General features: G+C 40.2%; 1 protein-coding gene across 1 annotated transcript in view; it reads right to left on the bottom strand.

The window, feature by feature from the left end:
* Positions 1-105: 105 nt before the first annotated feature.
* The window catches only part of TRPM5 (transient receptor potential cation channel subfamily M member 5), an 84,305-nt gene continuing 61,483 nt past the window's right edge, over positions 106-22,927 (bottom strand). The window contains exons 17-26 of the mRNA XM_045014386.1: positions 20,976-21,234; positions 19,282-19,400; positions 18,523-18,655; positions 13,819-13,993; positions 11,435-11,600; positions 10,431-10,609; positions 7,363-7,495; positions 3,712-3,784; positions 2,135-2,225; positions 106-1,765 (exon numbers count right to left, since the gene is read on the bottom strand). Coding sequence (XP_044870321.1) covers positions 1,662-1,765; positions 2,135-2,225; positions 3,712-3,784; positions 7,363-7,495; positions 10,431-10,609; positions 11,435-11,600; positions 13,819-13,993; positions 18,523-18,655; positions 19,282-19,400; positions 20,976-21,234 — 1,432 coding nt within the window. The 3' untranslated portion in view covers positions 106-1,661. The remainder of the gene's footprint in view (positions 1,766-2,134; positions 2,226-3,711; positions 3,785-7,362; positions 7,496-10,430; positions 10,610-11,434; positions 11,601-13,818; positions 13,994-18,522; positions 18,656-19,281; positions 19,401-20,975; positions 21,235-22,927) is intronic.

Below are 22,927 nucleotides of genomic sequence, written 5' to 3'. Positions count from 1 at the left end.
ATAGTAGTGTATTTACATGAATCCAAAAGGTTGGGCACTATCCCTACCAAATTACAGGAAGAGAACCTTTTAAGTAGTAAAATTCAGTTTATTTGTGTATGCTGTCTCGTACAAAAGTATAACAAGGTTTCACAGCCAGTTAGCCTATATGTGCAAATAAAGTCAATGTCAAATATACAAGTGTAATATTTGTAGCTACTGTAATGAAAAGAGAGAAGGTGAAATGTTCATAGGTCTAGTTTCTAGGAAAAATGATGGTGTGTGGAGTAGGATTTGATTTTTCAGAGGAATGAGACAAGAAAATGAAAAAAGTCAGAAGATTTCTTGGAGGTAAGGGAGCTGTTCCAACTTTTGGGGCTGTGTTGGGAGAGTTTGTTGCTCACTATTAAAGCAACACTGACAGCAGGCAGAAGGCTGGCATTCAGGGATCATAGTGGATAGAGTCGAGGGGATGAAGGTAATAGAACATTTATGTGCTTTGGGTTTTGAAATGGACAGCAAGCCAGTGAAGACTTGAGGACAAAAGATGTTTCAGTTTCTGCATCTGGGAGAAGTTAGGACTAAGGAAAGGCCATAAAGGAGGAAATTACCATAGTCAAGATAAGGAGGAGATGCTGGAAAGTATAACAGTTTGGGGATGAGAAAAACTAGATCAGTGCAAAAATCTGGCTTCTATGCTGTTGAAGCCCTGGGTTATTTCCTGATTTGCTTTTGATTAACAATCTCTAGAGAAGTAAAGAGCCCATGAAATTGAGCTTTCTTCAGCAAACAGATGAGGCGACTATTTTTACTGTGCCAGTCTTGTGAAGTGTCACAGTAAGCATCACGCTTTTTGTCAGAGTAATTCCTCTGGGAAGAATACAGGGACTAACAATCAAGAAATGAAGTCCTCAGTAAAAAAAAAAAAAAAAAAGAAATTTGAGAAGGGAGTGGAGGGCACAGAAGTGTTTTCGAAAATGTGATGGTATCAGTTTGGAGGGCATCAGAGAAGGTACCAGGGGGCAGTAGAAGATGTTTATTATGACTGGTGAAATGAAGTACACAGGCTATAAGAGTAGGGTAGAGAAGAGAGCCTTTATATGGCTAAATAGGAGTCGCCAGTATGGATTAGATGGGAGGATAAGAACCAGGAAACAGGAGGTGGAAGAGAAGATAGAGGAAGATGCAACAAAGAGAGCGTGCAGAGCAAATGTTACAGGAGATGAGGTGGTTCTGGAGTGTATTGTGGGCCCTGTCTGGCAACATGGCAGGCTTTGTTGAGGATCCAGAGAATCATGCAAGACATGGTTGCAGAGCAAAGGAGGATGGAAGTCTGACATGGACAGAGAAGAATATTGTATATCACAGGTGATTGCCTCTAGCAATTGATCTGCTTTTCCTTAATGTTGGTAAATAGGTTAAGAGAAACATAGTAGACAGGCAGAGAAGCACTCAGCGTAAGGGCAGGAGATGAAGAGGGGAAAAAATCTCACTGCCCTGTTCACTACATATATAAATACAGTGAGAAGGAAACAGAAGACATCTGATACATGACTACATCAGTGGCGAAGTCCTGGCCCCACAACTTAATGGCAGTTTTGCCACTGACTTCTGTGGGGTTGGGATTTCACCCCAGAAGTACTTCAAAATGGCAAACTAATCTGAGGAAATGAGAACTTCATTTAATTATCAATGTACATCATATCATTTTCAGAGTCTTCTGTATGTTCTTTGCCTTCACTTCTTTCTGGTAGGATTGTTTGATTTGTGCTGGTATTCATAAAACCTAACAGGATGTTTTAAAAAAATCAATGCATTAGTTTAAAAGTATTATGAAAATAAGCTCTGACAATAACTATTGGGGTCTTTGGGGAGCGCTACAAAATTTAAGCAGTCAGTGGAAAGCTACACTAGACCACCATTTTTGCATTTTCCACATGTAATAAATGACAATCCCAGCCCCAAAGATTCCATGTTCTAATATGTCTTGCTGTTGGGAAGCTTTTGCAGATCTGCAATCAAAATGCTCCTCTTTATAATTTCATCCCCATTACCCCAGTACCTCCCTACATGATTTCTCTTTGCCATTTACACCCCTTTACTGAATTGTTCACCCACATTATTTTGCTTTGCAATTATCATTTCAAATACTCACTTGTATATTTTGGAACTGGTCTATTGCACAAGAGGTTATTTTTGCTTAAAGTATCTGCCATTGAAGAAATAACAGCTGAACAGTAGTTAACCTACAAAACAAGTAGTGGTTATGTTAATTCTATTTCTGTAATCCTTCAGAGTAATTATCCTTTACAAATCTAAAAAGTTGAAAATCTAAGCAGTAATTATTATTAAACTTCCTAAATAGCATTTCTATTAAATCAAATAGACTGAGCCATAAATATCTAAATTTCTATTCTGTATATATACACAGATATCTATAGGTGGCACAAACTTTCAACCAGAAAAATAGGTGGCTTAATGTATCTAGCTAAAAATATTTCTTGAGTGTTGCTGTTGAATTTGGCCATTTATCTTTACATTTGGTGTCAACATTGTTTATTGACTACAAAGTATTTTTAAGGAGCAGTGAAAAATGTATTGGAAAAAAGTTCTGCAATAAAAGTAATAAGATAAACCACAAGGCCAAAAGTCCACTGGGGAGCTCTAGTGACATGGAAAACAATAAATGTACTACTTAGTACTTGGATAGTGCTTAACATTTTTAAACTGTTTTACAAATGTTAATGTTTATTTAAACACCAGCTGCTTGTCATCAGAAATTTAAGATGGAATTTCCTTGTATTATTAGTGTTGCATATTTGTAGGTTAGAATATCTCTTTGAAATGTCTGTTTGCATTCAATATGCTAACAAGTCAGTGTAGATCATATCAGTGAAAATATAACTTGTATCAGCGGATGTGGGTATTTTCATAAACGGTGTATAATTTTAACATAAAAAAAATCCAACTGCCAGCCAGTGTCATTTCTAAATAGTTAATTTTTATCTCTGTCAGAGCCATGAAATTCAGCCTTAGAATAACACTCCAGGCATGAGACACTTTTTTTTTTTTAAAACCAGCTGGAAATGGAATTTATGCTTTACTTGCTTTATATACAGTAGAATTTGGATTTATCAATATGCACTTTGAGTGACCATTGAGATCCGTGGATCAAATCTTACTTTCCAAAAGCTGGTTCCCATGTGTTGTCCCCTTGCTTAAACTGCTCTATGGGGTTTCTGATTGCATGGAAGTGATTTCAGTTTCCCTATGTTCAAAGTCTGGAAAATAGTTTCATGGGTTTTTGTGTGTCACTTGACTGCCGTTAAGAGATTCAACAGTTCAAGGGAGGACTTCAAGGGTTAGGTTTAGGCAGAAAGCTACCTGAAGAGAATTGAACCGGCAATAGTCCACTGGAGGGAGAGGTTGGTCTGGCAGGACCAGCAGAATGAGGGACAAATGCAGTTACCCTCCCCCTTCTCTCTAACATTTGGCAGGCCAGTGAAGATTCTCTCTCTCTTTCTCCACAGAAATAAACAATAAGGCCACCAGGGACCCTGATGGCGACAGAATCCTCTTTCCTTTTGCCTTCATAATGTAAAGTGAACCAGCTAAGGCCTACATGCCAACACCACCCCCTCCTTGTAGAGAAGGTCACGGTCAAGGTCCAGTCCAAACAAAAAATGAAGAGAATATTAGCAAAAGGTCAAAAAAATATATAAAAAGTGTTACTTGTGATTCCAGAGATCTAAGCCGTTTCTCTTGCTCTTTCATTCCACTAAAATATTTAGACAGGTTGTCCACCCTAATACAAACAAAGCAGAGACACGTACTGAGCAAAGACATCTGCAAATTACAGCTACATAACTCTTAACAGACAGAGCTAGATCCACAGCCCCACTTCTGCCTGCTTTGCACTGCTGAGGTAGGAGCACCCAGAAGGCTGCCCTAAAGGGTCATTTGGAGATTCCCTGGCATAGAGAGAGGGTATAGTGAGAATGCAGGGGGTAGGGCTGGAGTACACAGCAGTCTGGCCAATCCTTATGTCTAATTGCCTCCAGGGAATCATATACTGGCATGAGTTAAAGCAGTCCTTAGGTTGCTAGGACTTGTGCCATGATCCATTCAGTTTCCAACTGCTCCAGGAATACAGGAAGGTGTAAAGGGGTGTAAAGCCAGCTGTAATTCCTTACCCATCTTTCCGCAGCAGCACCCAATGTGAGCTCGGAACTTGGAAGGATTGCACCTATAGTATTTTTATCACCAGCTAAGACGTACTAGCTGTTTCTTGAAACTTTTTCAGTGTTCTGTTTCCAGAAACTAGTTTCATACTTTTAACTGGTAATAATAAACCGCAAAATATCCATGCTAGCTCTTCCTCCCCCACAAAGTCCAAAAGCTTCTTCAGAGCTCACCCGAATGTATCCAAACTATTTTAGGCCTCCCTGTCCATACCCACTTCACCTGATGGCACTTTCCCCAGGCAGCTTCTTCCTCTCTTTCACCCTATACATGCATGCACCTCAATGCAATCCCTAAAGGGTCCCATGACTTCTAAATCCCTCTTCTGAATTCAGCTCTTTCAAACCTCTCCCTTCATTGGTGATATTCCTTGAGCATGTACGTGGGAGGCTCTTACTGACTGCTGGGTTTTGGATCTAATGTGTTCTGGCCTGTAGCTCAGGGGTCAAGGAATCTGTTTGGATCTAATGTATTCTATAGCTCAGGGGTCAAGGAATATGTTCCTAGTCTATGCATCTTGTGAGGCTACAGATTTGATGAAATTTTTGGAGACAGGAGAATGACCCTTTCAGTGCAGCCAGAATTACTGCCCACCACCAGCAAGGGTAGAAAGCCGAAAAGGTGGTATTTATCTGAACCTTTTCCAACTTCTTAAGGTTTATGGCTCTGTTTCATATCAGGAGCAGATATGTTAAAGCTGGTTCTTACTTATTCTCTCTTCTGCCCCACCCCCCGACATCCCCCAAACCAGTAACTTTATCCCTAACTTACAATATTTAAAACTAACAATGTCATTATCAAAAAAGGCTCTTTTAGGAGGCACTTAGATGTATTTTTATTGTTTGCTATAAGAGCTATCAGGCTGTGCTTGCCCATCTTGCTTATTCCGAGGGCCACAGTTCTAAAGCAAGTCTGCGATTCTTTGATGACTCTAAAGTAAAAATAATCTAATTGTTCTAAGTTATTATGAATAAACAATCAAATCAGGCAGTTTTTGTGTATCGATTAGGTGGAGGGGAAGAATATTTTCGCTGCATATTCAAATAGGCTGTTCTAGGCTCCAACTATGATATAAATTAGAAAGGCAAAGACTTGCTTTGAAAGAGCACTCAAAGCAAAACCATTAGACAGCAGAGCTAATTGATTTCAGTGTGGTCTGTATATGCCAGAACTGAAGTTTGAATGAAACTTTTGCAACGTGCTGGCTATCTTTCACAATAATAGTTACTGCATTTGAGTCATGTTATTAAATGCCTCTCCAAAGAAGGCTTACTCACGTTGCCTTAGGTGTTGCTTTACATGTATAGCTTACTTCTCCCTTAAAATAATGTGGTATATTTTGAGGTAATAACTTAGTAGTTCCCATCTTCAGAATGCTATATAAAAATCAACTCGTCCTTACAATAGTCCTGTCAGATAATGTTCTCCTCCTCTTTCATGTGGTGTAAATGAAGCTAGGTTTAAAAAACATTGTGGAACTAACATGACTTTTGCTGCAATCACATTGTTCATCCCTTGTTTGTTATACTGAGTCCCCCAACCCGGGCTTGTTTTGATTGTAAGATCTTTGGGATACAGAGTCTGTTACTCTGTTTGTATAATACCTAGCACATTGAGGCCCCCCTTCTTGATTGGTCCTTATGCATTACTTTAATAAACATGATTAATAATTCCCTTGTAATAACAATGAGGAGCCGGTGTGAGAGCCAGGATCAGGAGTTCCTGACTTCAAGTCATGTGCTCAGACCGCTAGGCCACAGTGGTGTTCATCAGAGGTGAGTCAAAGACCTTCACTCACAGCCAGGGACTCCGGGCAGCTGGAGCCGGTGCTCGTGCCACCCACCTGGTGTTCAGGGGCTGCAGGGGGCTGTGCTGCCCACTCCCTGGCACTCCAGGACTCAGAGGGGGGCTGTGCTGCCCACCTAGGGCTCCGGGGCTGGTGGCGCTCAGGCAGCCAGGGGGTGGGAAGAGGGCGGGCTGGTGGCCGTGGTCGGGTGGCCTCTGGGCTCCAGCTAGCCTCCCTGAGCCCAGGGTTCCCCTCCCCTCAACTGTGAACATAACCAGAATCAGAAGAACCAGGGCTAAAGTACCATGTAAAAGGCTGTTCTTTTAGCATTTCCAGATTAAAGCAAGGAAGTGCAGGAAATTTTGCAAGAAATTCTGAAACAATGAGATTTCCAACATGATTTTCAGATGCATTTTACTTTGGTTGGTCTTTATATCTCAAGGATAGTGAGAACTTTACAGCTCTCATAGGATGCGTATTTCCAAACTAACTGCACTTTGTTTTTAATGTCTTGCTCCACATAGTGTCATGCAGCACTGCTGACCAGGCCGTTAAAAGTCTGGTCAGCGGCGCAGCAGGGCTAAGGCAGGCCCCCTGCCTGCCCTGGCTCTGTGCAGCTCCCCAGAAGCGGCTGGCATGTCTGGCCCCTAGGCGCCGGGGCAATCAGAGAAGCTCCCTGTTTTGTCCCCATCCCCAGCTCCGCAGCTCCCATTGGCTGGGAACTGTGGCCAATGGGAGCTGCAGGGGCAGTGCCTGCGGGTGTGGACCGGACATGCCAGCCACTTCTGGAGCAGCACGGAGCCAGGGCAGGCAGGGAGCCTGCCTTTGCACTGTGGACCAGGAGCCACCTGAGGTAAGTGCCACCTGGCTGGAGCCTGCACCCCAACCCCTCTGCCCCAGGTCGGAACCCCCTCCCAGACCCTGCACCCTAACCCTCTACCCCAGCCCTGAGCTCCCTCCCAGAGCCTGCACCCCCTTCCGTACCCCTAACCCAACCTTGAGCCCCCTCCTGCACCCAACCTTCCTCCCAGAGCCCACACCCCTTCCTACACTGGATCCCATGGCCCCTGCCCAGAACCCCCTCCTGAACCCCAAACCCCCAGCTGGAGCCTGCACCCCCTCCCACACCCTAACCCATTGCCCTAGCCCAGTGAATGTGAGTGAGGGTGGGGGAGAGTGAGTGACGCAAGGATGGGGGCTGCAGTGAGTGGGGGAGCCTCAGTGAAGGGGCAGGGCAAGGTTTTGTGCAATTAGAAAGTTGGCAACCCTAATCCAAACCTGCAAAGCAACAAGGTTCACCCATCACTGCATCAAAAAACGGGGTCAGAAATGTTGAAAGATGAACAGAAATGTACTTGTTAAATGTTTTCTTTAGTCTCTCTTCGTTACTTTCTTTTTTCTTTTGTTCCAGGTTTGCGAGATAATTTTCCTTTTGGACCACCTCCCATGTTATGATTTTTTGATCCAGGCTGTCTGGCAGATCTCTTTCTGTGGAAAAAGACATAAAAAACACACCTTTATCAAAACACATGTGTGTGTTGGGGGGGCAGGGTGTGGCATGTGTGTACAGGAAGGAAGGTAAGTGAGTTGTAAATTTGCCATGCTAAAATTTGGAAGATAAACTGTGGATTTACTATGGCAGAAGTGTCAGGTTATAGTGTAAAGAATTGTGGCTTACAAGTTTTCCTTTAAGTGCAAAGTTTAGAGTCATTTCTTCATTGTAAGGGTGTTGATCTTTCTATTAAACTGTCTTGCTTTAGCCCAGATGTGACCTCATTCAAGACTGCTTTTATGAATGTCCCAGGCTTATTGAATTGTTACACAAATACTGCAGTTCTAAGGTATTTACAAATATTACAGGTTGGTTACTCATTGACTGTCAGACCTTACCAGTGCTCCCCAAATAGCAGTGAAGGAAAAAGAAAGACTCCAACAAAGAGATGAGTGAGCTGACTGGCAGTTAGAAATACACCTCTACCTCGATATAACGCTGTCCTTGGGAGCCAAAAAATCTTACCGCGTTATAGGTGAAACCATGTTATATTGAACTTGCTTTGATCCACCAGAGTGCGCAGCCCTGCCCCTCCCCCCGCCCCCGGAGCACTGCTTTACCGCTTTGCAGCCAAATTCGTGTTATATTGGGTGGCGTTATATCGAGGTAGTGGTGTAGCTGGAGGCAGGACAGTCAGAGGCCCAGTCCTTCATTTATTTATTTCAGGTTTTACTTTAAAGGCAGGAATCCCAGAGGCTCAAAGGTGTTATGGAGAAAGAGCAGAAAGGATCCAAAGAGCTGGGATGAAGCTTCTACAAAGAGAAAGTCTAAATGCCTTCCCTTAGCTCCTAACTCCTCTTCATCTAACTCTAATCCCATCTATATGGGGTTGACTCTTTGATTCCTTCTCCACTCCAGTCTGTCTTGAAACACTTCTGCAGAGTCTGCAGTTAATCAAATCCTTTTGTATAACATCCAACCATCTAGTTACGGTCTTTCAACCCTGCCGTTACCCTCCACTTCTAAGTTTAACACCCTGTTTCCTTATATAGTCTTATGATCTTGTTTTCACATGCCCAAACCATCTAAGCCTGATTTCCCTCAGCTTTTCTGTATTTGGTGCCACCTTTACACTTCCCATAATTCATTTGCTCCAAATATGGTCCGTCCTTGTAACTCCAGGTATCCATCTCAACATTTTCATTTCCACTGTATTCAAGATTTGCTCCTGTTTGTTCCTCGGTGTGCAGCATTCAGAGCCATACAAAAGCACAGGCCTAATTACCATCTTGTGGATCTTCACTTTGATAGGCATTCTCCTATCACAGATAACTCTGCTCACTTCTCTCCATTTGATTCATGCATTTCCTGTTCTGTTTATACTGCCATTATCCTGTACTGTCGAACCTAGGTACTTCCCCTAGCTCCTAACATCCTTTACAAACTCACCACCCTACTCTTGATGTGTGAGTGCGGATCAGTTTAGCTGAAGTTTATGTCAGGCTTTCTATTATAACCCCCGCAATTGCAATTGCAATTGTAGCCATATAACCACCTGACGGTGAAACAATGGATACTTGTCTCTCTTGTATGGTTTGAGCATTGTTTTAAAGTATAGAAACAATGTTTTAGTTACATTAATAGCAACAGAATAGGAGGAGGAATCTGTTTTTTCAGGCTTGTTTAATATATAGTATTGCTATTTCAACAGTGGAATTGTGCATGCAGCCAGTTGTTAAATATTTAGTCTTTTTATACAATGGCCATTTCCTTCCGTGATCTAAATGGGATTTAACCTGTGGAGACTTGGGTTCAAATGCACTTTATTGTCTAGGCTATAATAATAATAATTAAGCAGTATTCAAGCACTGCAAATAAAACATCATAAACTCAGCCTCTTAATACTCAAATATAAATGCATTTATTTATTTGATTTATAAAGACAAATGGATGGCCATGGAAACCTCTGGGCAATTGGACATCATTTAATTTCATACTAACAATTTAAATGCAGTGAATAGCTCACACAACTTCCGCAAATGCCTGGGTAAAAAATGGACCTTGCAGCCTGCCTTGAGGGCTAATGTTTCTGGGCTCTGGCCCCCCAGGGGAAGGAGTGAATTCAAAAGAGAATGCTCTGCAAGCAGCCCCCTCCTGTTTGACAGAGCTCCAGCTACAGTGGCACTGCTGACCTTGACTACAGCAGTACGCCAAAAGATGGGAGAGATGGTCTCTCAGGGAGCCAGGTCCCAAAACAATTTAGAGCATTATAGGTCAAACCCAGCACCTGGAATTCTACTCCACAGCATATTGGCAATCTGCACAAATGGAATGAGGGGGACCTACTGCAGGAGAAACATGCTGATATTATTAAATTGTATGCACTCTTTATTAATAGAGGACACTGCAAAATGAGTATTAGAAGCTGAAGTATAGTGAGTGCATATAAAAAGATCTACCTTTAAAAATAATAAAGATGCTACCATTTCTGGCAATGTTCCCTCTCTTACTCTCTAATGGGAAATTCCACTGGAGACAGTAGAACCCATACATGGTTTTAAGGATGCCCCCTATGCACTATTGCTAAAATTCAGAAGCAGATTAATAACAGAAATAGCAGTTTATTCATTAAAATTCTCCAATTAAAATTATTATCCTTTCATTAATCCAGCCTATTTACTCACCTTTAAAAGTACAAACATGGCCATTTAATTATATTGGAAAAACATTAAACCCTCTTATTTCAGAAGCTAGATTATAAATCATATTTTCACATATGTATTCTCACAATGTTTATGAATGAAGACATATCAATGAAAATAGAAGCTTTTGTTTTTTGAAAGTTTATTTGCTCTCCTCTGTTTCTTATTCACCACCTGTGGTAAGGCTCCTCTGAATCACCTAGTTGCTAGCTGTTTGTTAACAACTCACCCAGATGTTCCTTTTTGTGCTCCATCTTTTTGAAGATTCTTCTGAGAATCAGATGCATGTGGCTAATAATGATAAATGGTGGTGCCAACGCTGGACGACCATGGTATTCCACAATCAGGTTGTACCGCTGAAATTTCCAGAAGATGTCTGCATTGCCCTGAACAACTTGAAAAGTATAACTTTAGCCAAACAAAAAAAACTATGTTAAGCTTTTCCCTCCATGATCCTAAAATTTATTACTATAGAATCAAAAGTATCATTTTTTCTTTAGCCTGAGTGATTGCCACCCCACTATCACTCTCTCATTGTTCCTCTTTAAAATAAAAGATAACGTATGTGCACCTCACTAGAGATTACATTACTTGCAGTAATTGCCTTCAGACAGACAATAAGGCACAAACCTTTCTAAAGATGGCGACTGTAGTTTGCCAGAGTAAGGCTGTGGTCTGGTCTACATTTAAAAGTTAGGTTGGTGTAGCTAAGTCAGTCAGGGCCATGAAAAATTCACATCCCATAGCTTTGCCAACCTAACCTTTCAGTGTAGACCAAATCTATATGAGGCAACCATACTGAGCCACATCCTCAGCTGGTATGAATCAGCACAGTTCCATTGTCTTCAAGGGGCCATGTCAGCCCCTAAACCAGTCAAGGGATTCCCCTACGAGAGGATCCTCTATGGGCAGGTCTGCCAGGTGTACAGCTGCTTTCACCTGCAGATTTGTATATATGTAGATTTTACCTGATTTTTTTTGGTAAAAAAGAAAAAATGTTTCCTTTGGTTTTTTTTTCCTTTGAGGGATATAGCAAAAGGGGGAGGGTAAATTTAAAAACTGTGTGCTTGTAAAAGTTTACCTGCAAAGTGAAGATTACCACTAATTAGTAAAATTGCTAATAGATCCAAAATGCTTAGAGAAGCATTTATGTATATGTATGCATGCATTTTTATTAACCCTTCTCTTCCCACCCCGCAATCCCCATCTCAGAATTAATTAATTGACACTTGCCTGAACATAGCAATCAGGAGATTCATAAGTAGCACATTGGTGACCAATAAGAAAGTGACCAACAGAAGTATGACAAGCCAATTGGCATAGGTATTAGAACATAATGGTGAATTTTCCTGCGGACTTTTCAGGGTAGAGGTACAGTTCTCAAGACGCATACGAGATGCTGCAATGGGGGGAGGTAGGGAAAATAAAACAGTAGTTTTATACATCTACATTGCAATTTGAGGTGTAATTGTAATGTAATTTTAGCTTTAACTGAGCTAGTACAAATAGCAGAAGAAGTGAAGATACGGTGGCACAAAGCCTGGTGCAAGCTAGGAATTTAGGTTATGTACCCAGCATCCCTGGTGGGCTTGTTCATCCCATGCAGATTTAGTTTATGCCAGCAGATCTTCACTATAATTGTCATCTGTGCAAGCTGGATTAAAGCTAGCATGGGTTTGCTTAACCCTACAACTATACCTTAAATGGCAGTGCAGACATAGTGTGTTCTGCTGCCATGTTTAATCATTAAAATGGTAATGACAGCCTCTCAGTTTGTTTGCCATCAAGTTGATGGATTTGGCTCAAGAATTTAACTTTATGCCTGAAGTTTGAGGTACTATATGTCAAGATAAGTAGAGTGTGAACAATGGCTGAATTAGCATCCCTTAACCTGTCTTCTTTTAAGAACGAGAAACTCAGACAACAAGCAATGCATTTTCTGTTAAGATACAAATCAAAAGCAGTGTCTATTGATTACTCAATATGAGATATAATCTCTGCTAGATGTAACCATCCAGAGAATGTCATTCTGAATGTCTCAGGTTTACTAGACTTCAAGCCCCATGGGGGTGCTTACACCAAGAGCCAGGTTTGTAGCTTCAGCTGTTAGAAGAATGACTCTCTACTGGTTGAGCTACAGGAATAATTCCTTCATCTGAAAGCAGCAGACGACTCAACTTTTTAGGTGAACAAGAGGGTAAGAAAGAGCCAAAGTTTCTAATGTGGGTTCAATATACACATCCATATTGTATATACAATGTGCCCTTGCTTTAGAAATGTGAGGGATATGCAGCTTCGGCAAGACTTACTTGACAGAGCTACAGATCTTTGCTGCTGCTGCTCCAGTGCCGAGATGGCCTTCACAACTGGCCATTAGGAAATGTCCAAAAAGAGGTTTTCAGAGTCTATTGAGGCCTATGGTCTATTCTCTTCATCTTAAACAATCCCCCTCTGTGTGACTCAGCGATGTTTACCACCTTAGAATTTCGCCTTTCAGGAAAACGTGCTTGAAGCTCTTTTAAAACTGTAGTTATTAATTGAACATCTAAGCATGTTTTCAAACTTCAATTTTCTTTCAGGAATCCTGAAAATAGATACGTTCAATTGTCTTTTCTAGCATCCCCAGCCTGTCCTGTAAATCTTCTAATCTCTTATCAATTAGTTTCGAGTTCTTAGTTTTAGCAGCTGTGATTGCCCACACTCTTGGCTCCTAGCTGGCACCTCCTGGGTATGCATTTAACAAGAGAAAACTCTCCACAGCAACGTGCTGTCTTGACTTTCATCCTGTCTCTGACAGCTTCTCCAAGACATCTTTTCATCTGCTAATAAACAGGGTGAATTGCTTTGTTTATTCCCATTGTACCTCTTGGATCACTCTCTATTTCCTCATGCTTGATTTGGATTTAAATATTGTTAATGTTTAGAATGGGGATTCTGTAGCATTCTATCAGATGTCCTTAGAATATGGCCTTCTCTGGATTTACTCTGTTTCTCCATGGGTAATGCCACCAAAGTACTCTTATGTTCATGTACTTCTACTTCTGGTGGGTCAATTGGTTTGTTTTTGTATATTGTTTGAAATCTCACCATACGGCTACCAGCCTCATTCAGTTTTGGATAATTCACTCCGAACATAAGGTGGTGCTGCTTCCTGATTGTGACTCTGAAGTACAAGAACTTGTCTACATGCAGAGTTGCACTGGTTTAACTAAAGCTGTGATTTTTCTTAAAGCTGATTTAGTTAAACTGGTGCAAAAGGCTGTGTAAATGCTCTAATTTCAGTTTACACTAGGCTTATTTGGGTTTCAGTTAGGTCAATTCGGAACAAATTTAATAAAATAAGTCATTGAAATAAGTTATCAACCCAAGGGTTTGCACCAGTTTAACTAACTCAGTTTAACTGTGTAGACAAGGCCTGCATTGATGCTGCAGCACAACTTGACAATATACATTATAACATCCAGATATTGCAGTGCGAAAAGTCATTACATCATAACATGCAGACTTTTTCCTACAGAACAAAGATAAGAAAGTGGCAATCCCAGTATGGATGCCCGTGCTCTGATTAATGGTACTTATTCTATGGTGGTCTGATCAGTTAAAAACCAATTTCTCACTGTCTATTTCATCCAGTGGAATCTGCCCAAATATCTGAAGGTAAGGACGATAAAGCACCCTTCTGAATATCCATTCTACTCGACTGTCATCAGGATGGAGTAAGGCTTGAGTTGTCACACCATAGGCAATGAGCCACACACTCAGGAAAAAGAGAAAGAAGAAAACATCCTTCATCTAAAGGAGAGAAAAAAATGTTGACTGAAATTATTAATGTACAGAGCCGTTTCTCTTGTTTCTTTAAGAGCTTATTTTTTGAGGTGGAATGAGAGAAATTCTTGTGCACACTTTCTTTTTTAACCCTCTGCCATCATACTATTCTTGTTTTGTGATCAGGATTCCCCTTTGTGACCTCTTTGCTGACCATTCCAGCTAAGGGCATGCTTTAATTCAGACTCTGATCCTTACGTGATTAAAAATGTGCCTTATAGAGGTTTTCAAACACAGGTTTTCTGTGAGACCTGCCTTGTTGAAAACAGGATAATCTGAAAAGTATCTGATGTTCTGCTAAAACTCCCCATTCCAACACTGAATCCCAAATGACGTTACTCACTGGAGAATTCTGAACAGCTGTTAGAATAAACGTTGACCCATGCAAGGTTCATGTAAATTTTGATTGGGTTTCTCTGCTGAGTAATATAGTTGAAGATTAGTTTCTAGGACCCTCTACTTTTAAACATTGTGTTTCTCCAGAAAAGCAAAAGTAATTATATCCTAAAATACTTACTTAAAAACAAATACATATTTCAAGTGTAATAACTTTTTCCCACTGGAAAATAAATATTTCGTCCCATCCATATCTGATTTGAAACAGTCCATTAGTGACTGTACATAAGAATGGCCATACTGGGTCAGACCAAAGGTCCATCTAGCCCAGTATCCTGTTTTCCGACAGTGGCTAATGCCAGGTGCCCCAGAGGGAATGAACAGAACAAGTGATCCATCCCCTGTTGCCCATTCCCAGCTTCTGGCAAACAGAGGCTATGGACACCATCCCTGCCTATCCTGGCTAATAGCCATTGATGGATCTATCCTCTATGAATTTATCTAGTTCCTTTTTGAACCCTGTTATAGTCTTTGCCTTCACAACATCCTCTGGCAAAGAGTTCCACAGGTTGACTGTGTGTTCTGTGAAAAAATACTTCCTTTTGTTTGGTTTAAAATTGCTGCCTATTAATTTCATGTGGTGACTATAGATTCATTTTAATTAGATTTTATGATTGGACAGCTAGCTGAAAGCCTAGGTATTTTAATCCTGCAGGAGATCATTTGAAATTCCAGTTAGTAAAACAAGCTAAAACAGACAAGAGATAGTAGGAGTATCTCAGACTTTTGCCAATTTACTTTGTGGCCTGAGATCATTCCAAATTTGTCTATACATGGAGACTGTGATGTTGCAGTTGCTAATAAGGAGCAGTGGATGATCAGGAAATATTTCTTTGTGATCTTTATTTGCTACTTGAATTTCATTAAATAACTGGATTTGCCCTATTTTAGAAACCACTAGTGCTACAGCAAGATGAATAAGAGTTAAGCAGTTTTCGCTTGCCTTTCTATTCAAGGGGAAAAGTCTGATGTTATCCCATTTGATATATCTTTGGAGCCAATATCATTTAGTGAAATACGGTTCTCTTTCTTTGATGTAGGGCTCAATCCTGTACCACTGAAGATAATGGGAGTTTTTCCCATTGACTTGTATGGCAGCAGGATGAAGTTCATATTTTATGGCCGTCTCAAGACTAGAGCTTTTGTTCACCTTGTAAAATGTTAATTGATTCTGTGACTTAATATATTATAAATTAGGGCTGTCAATTAACCACAGTTAACTCATGCAATTAACTCATGCAATTAACTCAAAAAAATTAATCACAATTAAAAAATACCAATTGAAATTTATTAAATATTTTTGGATGGTTTTCTACATTTTCAAATATATTGATTTCAATTACAACACAATACAAAATGTACAGTGCTCACTTTATATTATTTTTTATTACAAATATTTGCACTGTAAAACTGATAAACAAAAAAAATAGTATTTTTCAGTTCACCTCATACAAGTACTAGAGTATGATCTCTTTATCCTGAAAGTGCAACTTACAAATGTAGATTTTTTTTTGGTTACATAACTGCACTCAAACAAGACAATGCAAAATTTTAAAGCCTACAAGCCACTCAGTCCTACTTCTTGTTTAGCCAATCGCTAAGAGAAACAAGTTTATTTACATTTACGGGAGATAATGCTGCCTGCTTTTTATTTACAGTGTCACCATAAAGTGAGAGGCATTCACATGGGACTTTTGTAGCTGGCATTGCAAGGTATTTACGTGCCAGGTATGGTAAACATTCATATGCCCCTTCATGCTTCAGCCACCATTCCAGAGGACATGCTTCCATGCTGATGATGCATTAAAAATAATTCATTAATTACATTTGTGACTGAACTCCTTGAGGGAGAATTGTATCTCTCCAGCTGTTTTACCTGCATTCTGCCATATATTTCATGTTATAGCAGTCTTGGATGATGACTCAGCACATATTGTTCATTTTAAGAATACTTTCACTGCAGATTTGACAAAACACAAAGAAGGTACCAATGTGAGATTTCTAAAAATAGCTACAGCACTCAACCCAAGGTTTAAGAACCTGAAGTGCCTTCCCAAATCTGAGAGGGACGAGGTGTGGAGCATGCTTTCAGAAGTCTTAAAAAAGCAACACTCAAATGTGGAAACTACAGAACCCGAACCACCAAAAAAGAAAATCAACCTTCTGCTGGTGGCGTCTGACTAAGAACATAAAAATGAACATGTGTCGGTCCACACTGCTTTGGATTGTTATCAAGCAGAACCCATCATCACCATGGACGCATGTCCTCTGGAATGGCAGTGGAAGCATGAAGGGACATATGAATCTTTAGTACATCTGGCACATAAATATCTTGCGACGCTGGCCACAACAGTGCCATGAGAAAACCTGTTCTCACTTTCAGGTGATGTGAACAAGAAGTGGGCAGTATTATCTCCCGCAAATGTAACCAAACTTGTTTGTCTGAACAAGAAATAGGACTGAAAAGACTTGTAGGCTCAAAAGTTTTACATTTTTTTATTTTTGAACGCAGTTATTTTTTGTACATAATTCTCTATTTGTAAGTTCAACTCTAAATATAAAGAGATTGCATTACAGTACTTGTATGAGGTGAATTGAAAAATACTATTTCTTTTGTTTTTACAGTGCAAATATTTTTAATAAAAAATAAATATAAAGTGAGCATTGTACACTTTGAAAATGTAGAAAACATCCACAAATATTTAAATAAATGGTATTCTATTATTGTTTAACAGTGTGATACATTGTGTGATTGATTTTTTTAATTGCTTGACAGCCCTTTTATAAATGGAGTAGACCCTGCACAAACACTTGTTCATAGTGATGGTTTAGCCTAGTACTCAGCCTGGAGGAGTTGGAAGCTGCAGTTGTGAGTTACTCTCACTTGCATTCTGTAAGCATAATTTGCAATAAAAACCTATGAGTACTGTGTATGTGATACTACTGCACAAGCATTAATACATGTTTTTTGTTTATCCTCTTGGTAGTCCAAACAATGGGATATACGTGTTCCAGTTATTCCAGTGGTGCACAGATGTGAACAGTCTGGTAGCTTTTAAGTTTATTAATCTTAAGCTTTGTCTAAAATAGAGTTTCTGCTGAGCCCTAGGAGAGCTAGAATGGGAAACAAATGTTTGTACATGGCTATATTAGCATTTACAGTCAGATTAACTCCATGTTAATTGTTAACATGTGCTGTTTGACTTATATGATTAACATACCCAAACAAAAATCACCAAACTGTTCAGGTCTGTACCCATGTGCAGTAACTGGAACTCTTGGACATTTCCTGCAGCTGTAGGGTAGTAAATGAAAACACTGTATCGACACTTCTGCCTTATAACACACAGAGTACTAACACATTTTCATTATAAATTATGGTTTGAAAGCAGTCCTACCTCCACCAGGCACTAACCCAGATGATCTCTACAGGGCTATGCTCCTCCCTGCCACTGACATAATGGCAGAGTTCTTCTGTAACTGGCTTGTCTCCCATTTCAGATTCTTTGCTCCAAAAGAACACAGGCCCAGCTCCTCAAAAGTATAGAAACACCTAACTCACCTTGAAATCAACAAGACTCAGAAGCCAAAATACCTCTAAGGATTGGAGCTCTAACTCCTGAACCAGACAAGCAGTTATATTTAAACCGAAAGGGAACAGGAAAAGAGACACCAGGACAGTGGGGAAGGAGAAAGAAAGAAATGGCAATCCCCCTGTGCAGCCTCCCAAATTGCAAGGGAGTAAAACAGGGGAGAACAAGGAAGAAAAGAACAAAGGGCTTGATTAACAGTTGCCATGCACTTTTGTATAATCACTTACAGCTGTGCTAATGGGTGTAAAATGCATTGGGGTAAATGACTACACAAGGTGCAAGGCAATGCTGACTTGGATCCAAAATCTGTGCTACAGACCTCTTTGAGAGGAGCCACATCTGGCTGGTAATAGCAGTTAATGATGCTGCAGTATAAGCCAAACTAGAGGATTTAACAAAAGCAGAGTTACACACTGACTTCCTTAAAATTATAATGCTCAAATTTTTGTTTTGTTTGTTTCACTGCAGAATCCACAAGAATTTCTCTTTGGGAGAGCTCATACTCACCATTCTTTCCACAATTATGATCTTTGGCCCTAGTTGCTTGTGAATGGCAAAAATATGTATAAGTCTCAGAGTGAACACCATGAAATCAATGGCAAGTACTGTACGGCCGGCTTGAAATGTTGAGTTCAGCATTCTGCAAAACAGACCAAATGAAACAGCCTCAAACACCACCCAGACACTTTATTTCTAGAGTTATACATGTTGGTTCAATGTGGAATCTTGGCAAGGAAAGGATCCGTGCTTAGGGTTTATATCTCACATGAGCCACAACCATCGCACTGTAAAAAGAATGTAACATCTGCCAATGAGAAGCATCCAGCTACTGCAGGAACACCAGCGTCCCCATGTCAGCTGTGATGAGGCCATATAAACCACTAGGGCTACAGAGAGGTGAGATAAGTGAGTACATTGACTTGATGTAGTCTTAAAGAGGAAATGGTGTTTCCCTCTGCAAGTGTTTCTATGTGCCAGATGCGTTTTTCTGTAGTCTGTGTGACAGCCTCTTTAGTCCAGTGGAAATTTAGAGCTCATAGAGGGGTGCTTTCACCCCAATTTACCACCAATATAGAGTCTACTTTTTCAAAACTGATGAAAAATAAAAGCCATCAGAGCCTTCCCTCAGATGCATGCATGAGCCTCCTGTGAAGTGTGGCAGGAATAGTCCATGTTCTAGTACATGCCTATCTGACTCCACATGACAGATATCTGACCATGTCACATGAAATGGATACAGGGGCAAAACTCTTGAAAGATACCAACCTGCAGGTCACTCCAATTATAAACAGAAAGATGGCCACCATATCACACTTATTCCAGTTATCCTCCACGTACAGTTTAAATTTCTTAATTAAATTCATGTCTTCATCTGTAAAGAAACTCTGCAAAGGAGCAACAATTGTCAGTGTTAGCTTGCAAGCTCTTGTGATTTTAGTGTGAGTCCTGTGATGTTTGCTGTTTTTCTGCAAGCCCCAGCTCCTCAAATCAAAGGATTACATGAGCATCTCAGCGGGTTTTTTTTGGTTTTTTTTTAAAAGGAGGTATATTTCTGACCCCCATGGTAATAGAGAAAAGCTTGAAAATATGACCCAACTGCACACCGGAAGCTCAGGCCCCAGAAAGCAAATGAAAATAACCCAGCATATATTATTTTTAAAAAATCTCATGATATTTAAGTTAATCTCATGAGTTTTTTGGAGCTGACTCATAATTTTTTTTCATCATTGGGAGTTGGCCATATTTGTTTCTGTTTTATAAAAATCTTTTCAATCAGACTGATCTCAATTTCCAGGCATGGGCGCCTAAACAGCATATTCAAACCCTGGAGGCTTAAACTGCCACTAACTAGCTTTGAGCATCCAGACAGCAGTTGGCTCTCTTACTTAGGTGTCCATGTGTCAAAATTGGGCTCTTGATGCTTTACGGATGTATTACAAACAATCCTCAGCCCAAATGTCCTCTGTGATCACCTTAGTGCTACAGGATACAACAGTCCGACATAACATCTTTAAAATACGCTCAGCTGATTTGTGACAAATTGGTGGTCGCCCTCCGAGCTTTCACAATGTTGCAAGCCATGGCCGTTCAGACCTTCCTAGTAAAAGTGGGGCTATAACCCTGATTCTCATACTTCAGGAGCACTGGTCCCCTACTGCTTGAGCTAAAGGAGAAGGCCCACTAATTCTTTTAGGGTCAGGGTCTATGACAACAAGGTAAGGAGTCCAGGTACCCCGCAATAGAGGCCATTTGTGTATATACAAACTAGGCAGTTCCCTACAGTATTGTGGACACACCATTTCAGCTGCTAAACCAGGCAGCTGAGGAGATTCTAAAAACAATTGCAAGATTAATGGAGACATCTTAAAAAAAATCTAAACATAACCTAATGGCCTGAACTGAAAAGCATTTTAGAAAAACAAAAGTTAAACTGTTTAAGAGGCAAACTCATTAACCTCTTCATTCCTGCATATAAAAATATATAATATTCTGGACGAAGTGGGAGGCAAAACAGTGTCAGATGGGATCATTGCAAGAGGAGGAAGTAGGGTGGATTAGCAATTCTGGGGGAATGGAGCTTGGTTGTGGTGAGCGGAGCAGGATAGGTAAACAGATAGCTGTTAGACCAGAGGAAAGACTCAGCAATCCCAGAGCATCAGCAATCTATCTAGAATATTGGTAGCAGCTGGAGCTTCTCCTGGAAGAAAAAGGGTAGCGCTGCAGCTGTGTGTGATGGAGGACCGGCATGTTAGCTGGGTGTATGTGAGGAGGAAATACACAGGCCTCTCTGGGTAATGAAAAGGTGCAGCACAATGAAAATTTTTAGTGCTTTCCTATGTGAAGCTGTCCTTGACATTCCACTCTTGAAGACAATGGGATTACACAGCCTGTGAATCAACTCTGAATCTTACTGCCTGAATTTAGCACACTATTGTGAAGGTATGTATGAGGTTACTGACCTGTCGGATTTCTTCCAAGACCAATGTAAAAACCCAAAAGTAAAGTATAATCTCCTTAACAGAAGGCCCCTCAGGTGGTGGTGGTTTAAAATCCAGTAACAAGACATAGGTAAATAAAAACAGAAAAGCAAAATACATGATAACATTCCCCATAAATACTGTTACAGGGGCACTCCAAAACTTTTTCCAGCGAGTAAACATGAATGTTGCCCATGCTATGTTTTCAGACGACCTCCGCTTCTCTAATTTGACATCTACCCTGTAAAACAAAGAGAGCAAATTATAGCTATAATTATAGCTTCTTAAAATCGGTTTGTAAAAGAACACTGGGCCTGATCCTGTGCAGTGCCAAGGGTCGCTCTGCAGTGGGTGCATGTTAGAGGAGCTCCATTGAAATCAGTGGAACTATACCGATTTATGCCAGCTGAGGATCTGGCCCTGATAGTGTAAATTCTCCTTGAAGTCACTGGAAGCACCTTGTCATAGCAGAAACACTGCCAGGCAGCATTTAAGCTTTGTATGTTTTAAAACAAAACTGTACCAAACCTATTACATCTTTTCATTCCTTTAACTTGGTATTTGCTTTTCAGTACAGTGGAGCAGGCTTGCTTAGTGTTTGATCGGTCTTTTGGTGTTGTGTGTGTGCATGATTTGTTTTTGTTTTTTGGAGGAGGGCTAGGATTTAAACATACCGCTTGAGCATTTGCAACACAAACACTGCAGCATCATACTAGTGCATGAGGATCAAAAGGGAAACGGATTCGTTACTATTCATTGTCCAAAATGAGAGCGAGACATGAAAAGCGAACAGGCACCATAAATGCTGACAAGTACATTTATTTTCTAAAACGTATTTTGTTTCTGATAAACCAAGGTACTATTTTTCACATAGGTGAGGACTTTCTTTTTAAATATATGATTTTAAACATGTGTGTTCCTTTAGGACCAGACTGAAATACACTTACTCACATCGAGTAGTACCTTATTCCTCAAGTAGTGTTGCTGAAATCAATGGAACTATTCAAGAAGTGAGGTACTACTCGATATGAGTAAGAGTATTTCAGTCCGGTCCTAGGCTTAAAGTTATACTCACTAAAAAGTCTGACAGGAGTTTTCAGTAAAGAAGTCAGGCTTGTAAGTTATTAATGTAAGCACTGGCTGCACTGTGGTTGCCTGAGTGTTATGGGAACTGATGGAAAATCTGGCCATATACCTGCAAAACGTGCTGCAGTCCTTCAGTATATAAAGTGCTATACAGTGTAAATGTAAGTTATTCTGTGCATATAATGCAAACCCCCCATTTTTGGCAGCAATCCAATTCAGTAAAATCTCACGCTGTATATATTTTTTTACTTTGCTGTCTCCCCTGGCTGTACTTGTTTCCATCTAAATTGCTGACTATAGACTAAGGATGTTATTGCACCTTTAAATTTGTGTTCCTTGACATGAAGGAGATCACTCTTTTTAATAAGGGATGTGCACGTTGGGGAAAGCTTCCTCTGCAACTCAAACAAAACACAAAGCAATTGATTCTACGTGGGTTTTTTATTTCTCCTGGTACTATTTCTAATTTCTAAATATTTTACTTCATAGCCAGCCTGTTCTCCCTGCTTGATTCTCTAGGGAGCAGTTGTCATAACACTAAATTTGTGACATGAGCATAGCTATTCCCATGGCAACAGACTGATGTCGTAAACAAATAATTATGACTTGGTATTCAGAAAAAGGAACAAACCTGGGAGTTAGAGAAATCCCATATTAATATAAACTCTTGAGACAATAACAAATGGAACAGAAAACATACTGGCCAAGAACCATATCCCTCCCTTTAATATGAGGACATCAAAATGTTTCATAGACATGAATTAATAACTGGTTTCTTGAGAGAGAGGTGCTATTTATACCCATTTTATGGATTATCAAGCAGAGAAACTAGTGACTTTTCCCAAAGT

This window comes from Mauremys mutica, chromosome 4 (genome assembly GCF_020497125.1).
Source record: "Mauremys mutica isolate MM-2020 ecotype Southern chromosome 4, ASM2049712v1, whole genome shotgun sequence".
Classification (NCBI taxonomy): Eukaryota; Metazoa; Chordata; order Testudines; family Geoemydidae; genus Mauremys; species Mauremys mutica.
Note: the sequence above shows the minus strand (reverse complement) of the source record. Positions and strands in the feature narration are given on the sequence as shown.